Raw genomic sequence first — 12,705 nt, forward strand, 5'->3', positions numbered from 1 at the left:
TTTATTTAGGTATATAGTTTATATGTGCCAATGCTGAATTGATTTCAATGGAACTTATGTTTAAAATGGCATCACAACAGTATGCCAGAGAGAGAATAATAAATGACACAATTTGTAAAAAAATCAGTCAAAAGGGAATTATTGCAAATTGTGGAATTATTTCAACTGGATTACAGTTACAGGAGCACAGCCTGAGTTTGCATTAAGCTTGTTGCTTTCTGTCTACTGTAGGATAAATTGAATGCAACACACAACATTAATGAAGGCATGTGTTATTCCCTACTTTTAGATCACTCCGGTTCCAGGAACTCATCCACTTTTAGTTTTTGTCAACCCTAAAAGTGGGGGGAAACAAGGAGAAAGGTATGCTCTTTTCTTTTTTTATTTTAAAAGTGTGTCAGTCTTTCTGATATGTTGATCCTTTGTGTCAAAATGCAGTTGACAACCTGAAGAACTGATCTAGAGCAACTAGTTTGAATGACTTTTGGAGTACATTTTAACAGTGTGATGCCTTAGATTTGGACATCCGTAGTATCCTTTTCAGCAGAGGTATTAGTACAGTAGTTAGTGATGAGAGGGGTTCTGTGCAACATTTTTGCTTCAAGACCCCAAATATTAACTATATCCAGTGATGTATTTATATAATTACTCCTGAGGGGATTCTGCCCCAAAAAGTTAAAAATTATGCAGCAAAAAATTAAAAAAATATTTGCACAATATTTTAAAATTCTGCAAAATTCGGCACATTGTATTAATAAATAAATGTGCAGGCTCCAGCATGGCAGTGGGGAGCACAGGCCACTGGCTGCATTGAGGTGGGAGATCAGCCTGAAGCCCCCACCTCCTTCGGTACAGGGACTCGGCAGTGAGGCTCCACCTGACCCTGACACAGTGCAAGGGCTGCGCCTGCTCCACAAATACCCCAGGGCCCTGGCCCTCTGCACCAAGTGCACCAGGTGTGGGTGGGCAGGCTCATCTCAGCAGGATCCAAGTGTGGATGAGCTTAGTGTGGGGAGATCTAGGTGTGAGGTTTCTGTGTGGGGCAATCCGGGTGCGGGCAGCTCAGTGGGAGATCTGGATGCACAGGGGCTCATTGTGGGGTTCCAGGCGCAGGGGCAATGGGACTCTGCGAGGATCCAGGTGAAGGTGGTTGGGGCTCAGCAGGGGGGGTCTGGGTATGGCAGGTTCAGTGGGGGAGTCTGGGTGCTGGGGGAGTGGGGCTTGATGGGGTGGGGGTCCATGTGCAACTGGTTGGGATCAGTGGGGTGGAGGTCTGGGTGTGTGGGTCTTGTTGGAGTGGTCCATGTGTAGAGGGGTAGGGCTTGTCAGAGTGAGAGTTCAATGGGCCTGTTTAATGGGGGAGCCCCAGCTGTTGCCAAGGGGATGCCGCATGCCGGGCTCTGCTTACCCCAGCGATTCCCCATCCCCTTTTCCTCTCCATCCCCACCCTCACTCCCACATTCCCTTCCCCCTGACCTATTCCACCCCCCCTCATTTCCCATGGTCTCTCCCCCTCGCCACCCCTTCCCTCATTTCCCCCATCTCCTCTTACCCAGCCCCACTGCGGTCACTCATTGTTGTACACAGAAAGGGAGCATGACTGGCACTAGGACCCAGGAGGTGGGATTCTGCTACAGAGAAAGCAGAGCCCAGACGCAGCTCTGTGCTTGCAAAAATGGGGGTGGCGGCAGTGGCACATAATCCCGTGTGCCCCCCCCCCAGTGCCTTTCCTCTGTTTGGAGGGGGGCAATCCCCCACAAAAAATGTGCCCACCCCGCGTGGCATCCCTTTGCTTACCTGCCATTTTCTGCAGGAATTCTGCGAGGGGACATTTTCTGCGGACGTGCATTATGCAGAATCCCCTCAGGAGTATTATAATTTAATTTGGGCTTCTATCTCTTGTATTCATTTTGATATTTTAACAATTCTCTTTATAATTCCCATAATAGTTAGCCATTTAGTCTTATGTTCTATCAAGGGCAATAGACATACATTTTGTTCTGATGTAAATCTACCCTTAATATGAACAATAAAAAAAGTTTTCTACCCTCATTATAAAACTGGCCACAATGGCCAAATATTATGAGGACTACAAAAGGGAAGCATTAGAATAATGGGTTTAAAGTATTAAGTCCTGATCCTGCAAACACTTACATATGTGCTTAACTTTATGTATGTCAATAGTGACATTGACTTTAATGGGACTATTCACATGCGTTAAGTTAAGCATGTGTGTAACTGTAGCTTAGCAGAGACACTACTCCAGGAGAGCCATGACGGAGTGGTGGCAGAGAGCCCCTTCCCACCCCCAAATCATCTGCCGAGGTTGTGTCTGCTGGGCCCCCCAAAGCAGCAAGTTTGAGAGCTAACACCCACTACGATGCTTGGGGCAGCTCAGACCTCCTAAAACTATTTTGTCAGGCTATCTGCAACACATGCAAAAATCACTGTATCAGTTACTCTCAAATCATATTTTCAAGATTTACTTCAAAGCCACGAGTGCTAGAAATATAATTTTATTTTCAATTAAAACTGAAATTCTAGTGTCATCATGCAACTTCAGGAGCCAGGGTAGTGCTTTTAGGGCCAATGTCTTAATCTCGCCTTGACACTCCCTGAAGGCTAGGTTGCAGTCTTCTAGCCAAATGCTAAATAAAGCATTCTTGGGCACTGCAGCTATTTGGATATCCAGAAGCAGCAAAAGTTCCAACAGGACTCCCAAATTGTTAGTCAAGGGAAGGAGTAAATATAACCTCTGCCATTTTTCTCCAGTACTCACCCCCACCTCCCGAACACCAACCTTAATTTTGTCTGTCTCGGCCACTCCCCAGTTTTGGCTAGATATTGAGAAGGCTGATCAGCTGTTTCTTCTGTGTCTAATGAAATGGTGATGCAGAGTGTTGTCTGCATTCTAAGGCACCACAGCCCAGTTAATTCACCGTGTCCCCTAATGGTCTCTCCTAATTTGTATTGGCAAAAGGTGGCAGAATAGAACCCTGTGGCACCCACTGGAGAGATTCTCAGACCAAAAAAGTAATTGACTAAAACTACTATCTGAGTGCTCAGGGGAAAAGAAAAATGGGGCAACTCAAGCGAATTAGCTAATCACTGGCATAACCCATACAGATGTTAACAATAATTTATGGTTAATTGTGTCAAAGGCAAGTAATTGATCTAAAATAGCCTGCATGGAGACTTCCCAATCAATCACCACAAGGAGGCTGTCCATAAATGAATCTGGAACTATCTTTGCACCATAGGCAGACCTAATCTGGCTAGAAATTGTGCTCTTGGCCCATATGCAAAATATCCTCTGAAGAGGATTTTGCTCTATATCTTTAAGGTGTACTGCTGTGGTCATTTCATCTCAGTGCAAGTAACATTTCAGAAAAATAAAAAGAATGTAATTAAGGGCACATGTTGTGTTGAAGGATTAAATCTTAAGTGTGAATGAGTCTTCAGGACCTGGTCGTATTAATAGTATTTTACTTTTTAAATTTTCTTCGAATGCCTTTTTTGAATTGCTATCTGGACAGCAACCAAGGACAGGTAACAGATAATTCTAGACTGTAGCATCAACACAGGGGCTGCACAGAGCAAAATAGGGCATTTTTCTCTACTGTTTTGTACCTTGTATAGTCTTTTACACCTGTGCAAAGTGAAATCATAGCACTTTACACCCACTTTGCACTCACTTTGCACAGGTGTAAATGTGACTACTCAAAGCGTGAGGCAGTATAGAATCATGTGCATGGTTTCTGCCCCTGACATTATATAGCTAAAAGGTAGAGGATAGGATGTAACAAAACCACAATGACTAACTGGCAGTGTTTGTTGTTGTCCCTTGATAGTCCCAGGATTTTTGAGGCTGGATTTCTTTGTTATTTAGTAAAATAGTATTTGAAAGGAGAACTAGTGATTTTAGGTCTCTTGGAAGAAATGTGCTTGTGGTGTGTTTTTGTAGTTAGGGTTTTTCGGTTTTGTTTTTTACTTGTGGGTTTTTTTTAAAGAACTTGAAGGAGGTAAGGGGAAATACTGTGTCAGCTTAACATCTCATCTGAAGAGTGGAATCTTTTATAGAAGAACTCTTTCCTTTAGTACTTCATTGCAATGTCATATTTGGGAATTAGGTTAGGTCTTGCATGAGACTTGTATCCTTAAACTTCCGGTCCAGAGGGAAGAACATTTTCTACTTAGTCATACTGACTCCATATTAGTGTGTGCACTTATTTCAGCAACAGCAGTGTACTATCAAGTGGCTGAAATATAAGGTTTATGAGCTATGGCACATTCCCCAAATAGAAATTACAGTAGTGTAAAAATACCTAATTTTTATAGACTAGAATTTCATTATCTTGGCTCACTCAGATTAAGGTGATGTTTTACTGAAAGCTGTTCTACAGTCTTTACTTAGGATTTTCTTTATTTGATGGATCATGATGAGCTGAGCTACAATTTTTAATCGAGTTTCATTCAATAAAGAAAGGTTGTCACAGATTTTGTTAAGAATCCGATAGTTCTTCATGATGTTGTCTCTGCGGATCTCTACTGTGAGACTGTGGGTACATGAACACAGCAAAAAAAAAACAAAAATCCCAAGCCCATGGCAGTGAATCTTGTGCTTGTGCTGTGGGGCTAAAAATAGCAATGTAGAAGTTCGTGCTCAGAGACTCTACCCCCTCGCCATATTGTACCAACCCATTTCAATGCAGGTAGCCTTTTGGGAAGTGTACACATACCCTTCTGTTTCAGCATTATAGAACTAATTTTATAAATACCTGTAACTTTCCCTTAGTTCCTTTCTTATGCTAGCCACACTTCTGAAATTGAAGGGAAGGAGACTGAGGAATAGTTTGGAGTAGGGCAAGTGGGTATCTTCTTGAATATTGGCACAGGGCATTCACACAGCATGTTGATCTGTTGAGGCAACATATTCAGAGAACAAAATTTACTGTGGCTAGGAGCCTCTTTTTTCTTCAACAGCGTCTAGTATTATCTTGATTACAGGTAATAAAATTCAAATTCTTTTCAATAAGCAGTGGTTTGGCAAATGTATATAATTTAATACAATTTTATTCTTGAGATTTTAAAGAAATCTATATACCAGTAAACTAAAAAAGTTGAACTAGTAGATATATTTATGTAATAAAGGATACTATGAAACTTACTCCAATTATACTTTCTTTTTAAGTGGTGGGCTAGATAGTGACTCTCAGTTTACAACATTTTAACATTGGCTTGGACCAAGGATACACTACAGCTGTATAGAAAATGTCTTTATGAAGGATTAGAAAAAAATACAATTAAATAAATAATAATAGGAAAATAACATTAAGATTAAACTGACAATTTCAAGCTTTTCATGTACCAAACATATATTCCCATTATAAATGAGGTTACATAGAAGTGCAGCAAATTTCACAATTATGTTAAGATAGCCTTCACATACTAAACCAAATCATATGATTTAAAAAATACTGTGTACGTAAAATGGAAATTAAGTGGTTGAGAACACACTTAGTCTGAAAGATGTTCTAGAATCCAGCCTAGAGCTGAGAACATTTCTATATGTGTATCCTTAAAATCTAACTAATCAAAGCAACTTTCTGTTTTCTGTAAATAAAATACGTAGATTTACTGCCTCACTGACAAAATAGTTTAATCAACAGAAAGTGATTTTTGACAAATGGCTACACATGTGGCACCCATTACTTCCCAAGAATCTTTATTGTTAGAGGTTACATTTCTCATGTAACATCATTACTAAATCATACAGATGTTATGCGATAACCGATGCTAGAGTTTTCCCTTCCTCATTTGCCATTTTGTTTGTCTGAACAGCAAGTGATTTTGGACAATTATTTTCTTGACAAGTGCACAGAGGGATGCACTGGAGATCAGCTTTCATACACTCACATTTCCTGCTGGCTCCACGTTCAGTGTCTGTGCTGTACAGGATGATGTTTGACCTTGGCTGTTTCAGATAACTTTGGTTCATAGTGGCTACCCAACCAAGGTCCCAGCTATGACTACTATGGGTTCATAAACTCTCATTTGGCATTGCAACTGTTTCTGCACCATGTATCAAAAATATGCTTTTTGAATTCAGACTGTCCTAGCAGGAAACGTTGCTACTTTTTAAAGTTTTTAATGAAAGGTACATCTCACTATGCCTTATGCTCTACTCCTTTCGCCATGTCAATATGGATGTTTTAAAGCTAAATTCACCTAAATATGAATGCCCCAATGCACCACTCTTATGACCAACGTCTCCTCCCAGTCTAGTCACCTTTCCTTTACAGAGATGATTTTTAGCCTCTCAGTAGATTATTGTCTGTCTTATTCTTTTAAAGACTTGATTTTAGTCCCAAGAAAGTCAGCCCAGCCCAATGTAGCAGTCCGCCCAATGACCTATGTGCAGTGGCGCTACCTGTCACTCTGCCTCGTGATTCTGTCTGCAGTCCTCCATCCCCCAAACCCAGTCACAATGCAGGGTGCCTTAATTCTCCTTCTCTACATGTAAAAGCAACTTATTTGATCAGAACATGTCAGAATAATTATGTTGTTTGCTACTGTACATATCAAACTGGGGCAGAGAAATTATTTAACTGTCCATTTCCCAATCTTGAGCATATCACTCATGTTGTTTCAGCCAGTTATAGTTTAGCATGAAGGGAAACATTTACAGGCAATTTCTTCCTCCTTCTTGGTAAACGTATGAACTGAAATGAATCATTCCCGAGTTCTGGCTTTTGCACAAAGAGTAACATACATAAAGGCGTAAGTTATTAAAATCTTAGCGTTACAATAGTAGAAAGCAAGATGTGTGGGTTCACCATGACTCATCACTGAATGATTCTGATAGTGCTGACTTGAACATATCTACTGGCTGGAATAGGATATGTTCAAGTAAGAGGGCAGTGATAAGAATATTCGCTAGTCTCTACATTACAATGTGATCGGGTGAAGATTATTAGTGTGGTGAAAATATTGAGTAAGAATGTCACTTGACTCACTGTAAACTGTGCACAGGTAGTAGTTAAAATCAGCACTATCGGTGATGAGTCATGACCCACCCCAAATAGCTAATAAATGAACATTTAAGGCACTCACCAGTGATGTGCCCTAACCACCAGACTAAAGAGTCAGTTTCCTAGTCTGTGGCCCAATGAATATTTAATTATTTACACAAAGTAGAGCAGGTCTAACATCAGACATTGAAAGAGAGATTGCCTGTTGTGTCCTAACTGGACTACTGGCTATTCTGGGTTGGTGCTCTCTTAGGAGAGAGTCTGCCCATCAAAGAGCAGTGGCACATATGTACACCAGCCAGCAAATTAAAAGTGCAATCGTTTGCTCTCTCATGAATAAGATACTGCACTCTTTATAGCTAAATGTTTGTGAAAAGACAGCATTTTAAAATCCACCTGTCACATGTCTGGTTTAGTAATGATCATGATAATTCAGAGTAGTCTGCCCATCTGCAAGATGAAGCCAGTCATACCCATTGACTTTCTCTCATGACTGATACCAGGGCTGTAGTAATATGAATGAGTGAGAGTGGGTGAGGTGATTTATCAAGGGACTGACAAGCATTGATAAATTATCGTACTTTAAAGAAAATCTTCAATATGGTCATTTACAGATGACCATATTTTAAGAGGTTTGTTTATATAAAGCCTTTCCCTCTCCTACCCTAGTAAATTACACATTTATTACAAAAAAGTACATAGAGATTATGTACAGGCAACTTTGTTTTTTTCTCATTTGAAACCATTCAAACATTGTAAGTTCAAAAGTTCAGTTCAGATGTTATTAGATTCCCATTTTGCTTAGGGGAACATCTGTGGACAAAGGAGCAGAGAGGAAAAATCTAATGGAAAAATAGGGTGAAAATGGAGCAGAGTGGGGAAAAAAACAACTAAACAGAGACTTTTAAAAAGGAGCAGATAAGGAAGAGAGAGATATTATGGTTAAAAAAACTAATACAGTATTAAAATGTGTGATTCCCAAATGTCAGTTTTTCTGAGGAAATATACATTTAAATTACAAGGAGGAGGAAAGGCTTTATGAACTCAAATTAGTATGATAGATCCCAGTCCTCATGTCAGAGGGCCACTCCATGAGGAATTTTCTCATCCATGAGTGAGAAGTGGAAAAGAATATTTATGACAAGGAAACAATTCTAGTTGTAGTCATTACTAGGAATTATTTAAACAATTCAATTCTGTGAAACAAAACATGTATCCTGGTTTTAGGAGACATAGCCTTAATTTTTAACTGAAAATTATTATTGTTATTACTTGTTTTTTGTTTGTTTATCATAGTGCCTAAAACCCTAATCATGAACATAGACCCCATTGTGCTAGTCCCAAAAAGTTTACAATAAAAAAAAATGTGTTGCCCACCTTTTTGAAAATTGTTTTCTTTATCCTAATAAATATTTGATGGCTATTTTTGGTTATGGGATACGACAAATCTTTATATAACTATATCAATAAGTCCCATTGTGACATTGATATTAGTGGAAAACATACTTAATTTTAACTTAAGCCTCTTCATGAGTGCCTCATACATCCCTGATCCGCTCTCCTACTATACTTGTACTCTCCCAGTGCACCCTCTGCTCAGCACTTTCATACTAATTTTGTCTCCTAGTAATGACCACAACTTTTTTCATGATGATTCCTGTTTCTGGATCAGCCTGCCCTATCAGGTGCTCCCCATTTGCATTCCTACATATTTTCAATAAATGGTCAGAACATGACAGCTCCAATTATTACAACACAAAATTCCCATATATAAAACACTGGGAAAAATAAAAATGAAATAAAAATGATTTTGTTTTTTTTTGTGGGTAAAAACACTACTACTTTGCCATCTGATTGCACCCTCAAATCAAGTAGATGTCTAAATGCTAGCATTTGCATCCACAATTAATTATGACTGTAATGTTATGCCAATAATTAATTGAAGGTATAAAATTTTGCTTCTAAAATTTTGTACCCAAATGCTTTCCCGAGTGCTTTTTTGCCTCATCTCATGCTTTGTCACCATACCTATCCCACCCATGTGCTGATGATGTCTACTCACCTGTTATTTATATACTCTGTATTTGAACCTTGTCTCAATGCTATACCTGCAAAGCTGTATGCACATCTACAAGGCTATATAAATTGTAATAGAAACACTCATATATTTGATTTGCTTTATTGTAATAATGTGAGATTTTATCTTAAATTATTAAATTTATTAAGGTACAATTTATGTTAACTGCTTAAGTTCTTTTATCCAAATTTCTTTCATTTGTTTTATTTTTTTTAAATAATCCAAAAGCATAACTTATTCATTTAAAAAAAAATTACTAAGCACTTTTCTCCTAACTTTTTCTCCTCTGCAGAATTTACAGAAAATTTCAGTACCTTTTAAATCCTCGTCAAGTTTACAGTCTTGCTGGAAATGGACCAATGCCAGGGTAAGTCAAAGGCTAATAGCATTACCAGGAACTCATTTAATAAAATACTGCATAATTAAATAAACAGCCTGATACACATAGATATGGTATGTTTTGAATGTGTCAACAGCACATATTTATGTATTAACTGCAGAAATGACAAAAATTATATGTGTATGTTCACATATAAAACTACACATCATATATGTGGTATTGATAGCCCAGTGTCAAATCTGTACTCTGATTTCCCCCTCACCTCATGACTGCCTCTAATGTTCCATATATCTGAGCAGCCTCAAAAAGCTGTGGTAGAAATATTTCCTTCTGTCTCCTAACTATGGAATATTTTCCCCAAAAAATGACACTGGCCCTAAGGCACCTTCTCACTCCATAGTCCTGGAGCCACTGGGAACAAAAACGGCAGTTGACTGGTTCTCCAGTCTACCCCCTGATATGCCCCTTCCCTGCTTCTCCCACTTCCAACAGGCTCCCAGTGGAAGGAGCAGAATGGGTAGCATCTAACCAATTAGAGTGACTTTAAGTCACTAAGAATGGTATAGTAAAGATTTTCTGCCATTGCTGCTTACATTATGAAGGCTGGAGACTCAGGGCCTGAATCTCCTTTTATGCCAATGTAAATCAGGTGTAAATCCATTAATATCATTGCAGTTTTATATTGATGTACAATTGGTGCAAGTGAGGGCAAATCAGGCTCAGGTTTTTTAAGACTTGGGTTTTCAAAATGTGTTGTATTGTGTTGGCTGTTTCTTCTAAAGGAAAATAGAAACTTAGAATCTGTGGAATGGAGAAAAAATATATTAGAAAAACCTTGAAACTTTGGGATCCATTACATATTTTTTCTTGCCTATAGTATTCTCCTGCATCTGATGCAAAGGCAGGTTTTTGCTTTTTGCTTTTATTGTTTTGAGGACTTGGGGGGTTTTTTTGTTTTTCATTAAACTCACCCCAAACATGAATGGATTGGGAAATTATAGCATGCTATATCGGGGGTTATTGCTAAATCTTACGAGGGCATGACGAGCACCCTGCACCATTTTATGAATTGTATAATCCTTCAGACCCCATACTTCAGATTGAGTAGCAACTTGACAATTTTTAAAGCTACTGAAATAGCTTTCTTCAAACTTAGCTTATTTTGTAATTTTAATTGAGACTTAAAAATCAAACCAAGTCTGGAGCCTCTGTGTACTGTACAGTAATTGTAGTTTATATTTTACTTTGTAACATTTTGTCAGATAACTTGTGATGATATAAAGAGAGAATGTGTTTTAAGGCATAAGCACAAGAGGGCAGTATTAAGTGCAGACTCAAAGCCCTAAACTGGGAGTCTCAACTTACAAACACCATCTCTCTTTGAACCATAACGGTATTTTTTTAGGTTTTTTTGAATTTCTCTTCTAATTGGGAAACTAACTGTTTTACTTAGTGTTTCTTTGAAGAAATTTGTAATCAATTTTCAAGCAGGTATTGCATTTAATTAATCAAGTTTTTTTATTCATTCCATAGAAATGAATAATCATATGTTTCCAGGTATCTCTTACCAGCCCTTCTTCATTCAGGCACTAGAGTGTGGACTGTATATAATTTGTCCCTTTTACAGGAAGTTGGTTCTGTGAAACTCCAGACAGTTGAATAAACCCATTATCTAATTAATTTACCCATTTTTTGTTTGCTTTCACATAGGCGTTTTATCAAACACAAGCCAATTATTTTAGATTGTCAGTCAAAACTTTACATTTCTTAAATTTTACCACATATTGCATTTCAAGTAAAGGGAAATATGGAGGGGAGTTGAATACCACAACGAGAAATAATCAAGAAGTATACACTTCCCACCACTATTACTAAATCGAAAAGGGCTATATAAATGCAACATAAATATTTATTTTTAAATTATTTATTCACATTTTTCATGATCACCATAATCCATTTAAATTGTCTCTCTTGGGACTGTTTTATTGAGCATTTCATTTCACTTCAGATATGTTTACCGGACTTACGTAATATTTATATTATTACCGTGCACTTTCGTTGTTTTCTGTTCCGTTATCATTAATTGAAAGTTTTCAGTTTATTTTCACTGGGGATCTTTGTGCTGTTAAGAGCTCTGAACAGATATGCAAGGGAACCAGGAGAGTAGGAAAGCCCCAGATTGCAGAACGGGTCTGAAGCTGTAGCACTCCGTGGAAGCAATTAGAACCCACTGGCTGGATCCCTCAGCCTCACCTCTCTGATGGAATGCCCATAGCCTTTTCCCAGAGCATATTGCCACAGAGGGCCCATCCACAGAATTGAGCTGCTGCAGTACCAATTGAGCCTCAGCCCAGATGGAGACAGGGTCAAGGTTGGCCCATTAATGGAATCATATATCTGTAATTTTTTGAAGAGTTTAAATACATTCTGGAAACAGTGGATTCAACTTTCCCCACTAATTCTCTCTTATTCAACAAAGCATTTCTGAAGGAGATTTAGAACAACAGTTACTGTGCATATGATAATGAATCTGCTGAACAGTAACAGGTTAGTAGAGGTCAATGTGTTGGATCTGTTGCTGCTCTCTGTATCCTGACTGGGAAATGCTCAGGTCATCTCGGAGGGAGATATTCTATAGCAGTTCAGAGGATGGAAGAAGATCTCCTGTGTAAGCGATCAGGGGTCTCAAACACAGGTCCCCAGGCAGTCTTCAGCCACCATTCGGCCACTTGCTTGTACCAGCAGAGAGTGTGGGCTAGTGGAGCATAGCTCACCATAGGCACCATCCACCAAGCTCCCCACTGGAGGAGATTTATGGCCTCTTCAGTTGCCTCAGATTCACTATTTAAGCCAGAAAGAGGCACAGAAAGTTGTCTTAGCAACTAGGTGAATCTCTGGATGGCTGCTACATTGAATGATGCCTTCTCACCTGACTCTTGAGCCCTGCCTTGTTCCTGATTCCTGCCTTCCTGTCCTGTTCCTGGTCCCTGCCCTCCAGCCTTGTTTCAGATCCCTGCTTCTACGCCCCACCCCTATTTACTCCGTCTCTGACACTTGGCTTGACTCTGTCTCCTCTCTGACCTCTGGTTCACTGATCTGAGCACTAGACATGATCACCACTGCTCTGACTACTAGGTCTAACTGCCTACGTCCCAGTCTACAACATCCTGGTGGCTTCTCAGACTGGCTAAGCTACAGTTTTCAGAGCTGTGTGTGGTTGGTTCTATCTCAGTTTAAGATTGAGAGCACTCATGTAC

At 39.2% G+C, this 12,705-nt stretch overlaps 1 protein-coding gene across 4 annotated transcripts in view; it reads left to right on the top strand.

Moving 5' to 3' along the window:
• The window catches only part of DGKB (diacylglycerol kinase beta), a 449,520-nt gene that overhangs the window by 161,875 nt on the left and 274,940 nt on the right, over positions 1–12,705 (top strand). For all 4 annotated transcript variants that reach the window (XM_065397765.1, XM_065397766.1, XM_065397767.1 and 1 more), the window contains 2 exons: positions 290–363; positions 9,401–9,475. In XM_065397765.1, the coding sequence (XP_065253837.1) occupies positions 290–363; positions 9,401–9,475 (149 nt within the window). The remainder of the gene's footprint in view (positions 1–289; positions 364–9,400; positions 9,476–12,705) is intronic.

Source organism: Emys orbicularis, chromosome 2, assembly GCF_028017835.1.
Source record: "Emys orbicularis isolate rEmyOrb1 chromosome 2, rEmyOrb1.hap1, whole genome shotgun sequence".
NCBI classification, from domain to species: domain Eukaryota; kingdom Metazoa; phylum Chordata; order Testudines; family Emydidae; genus Emys; species Emys orbicularis.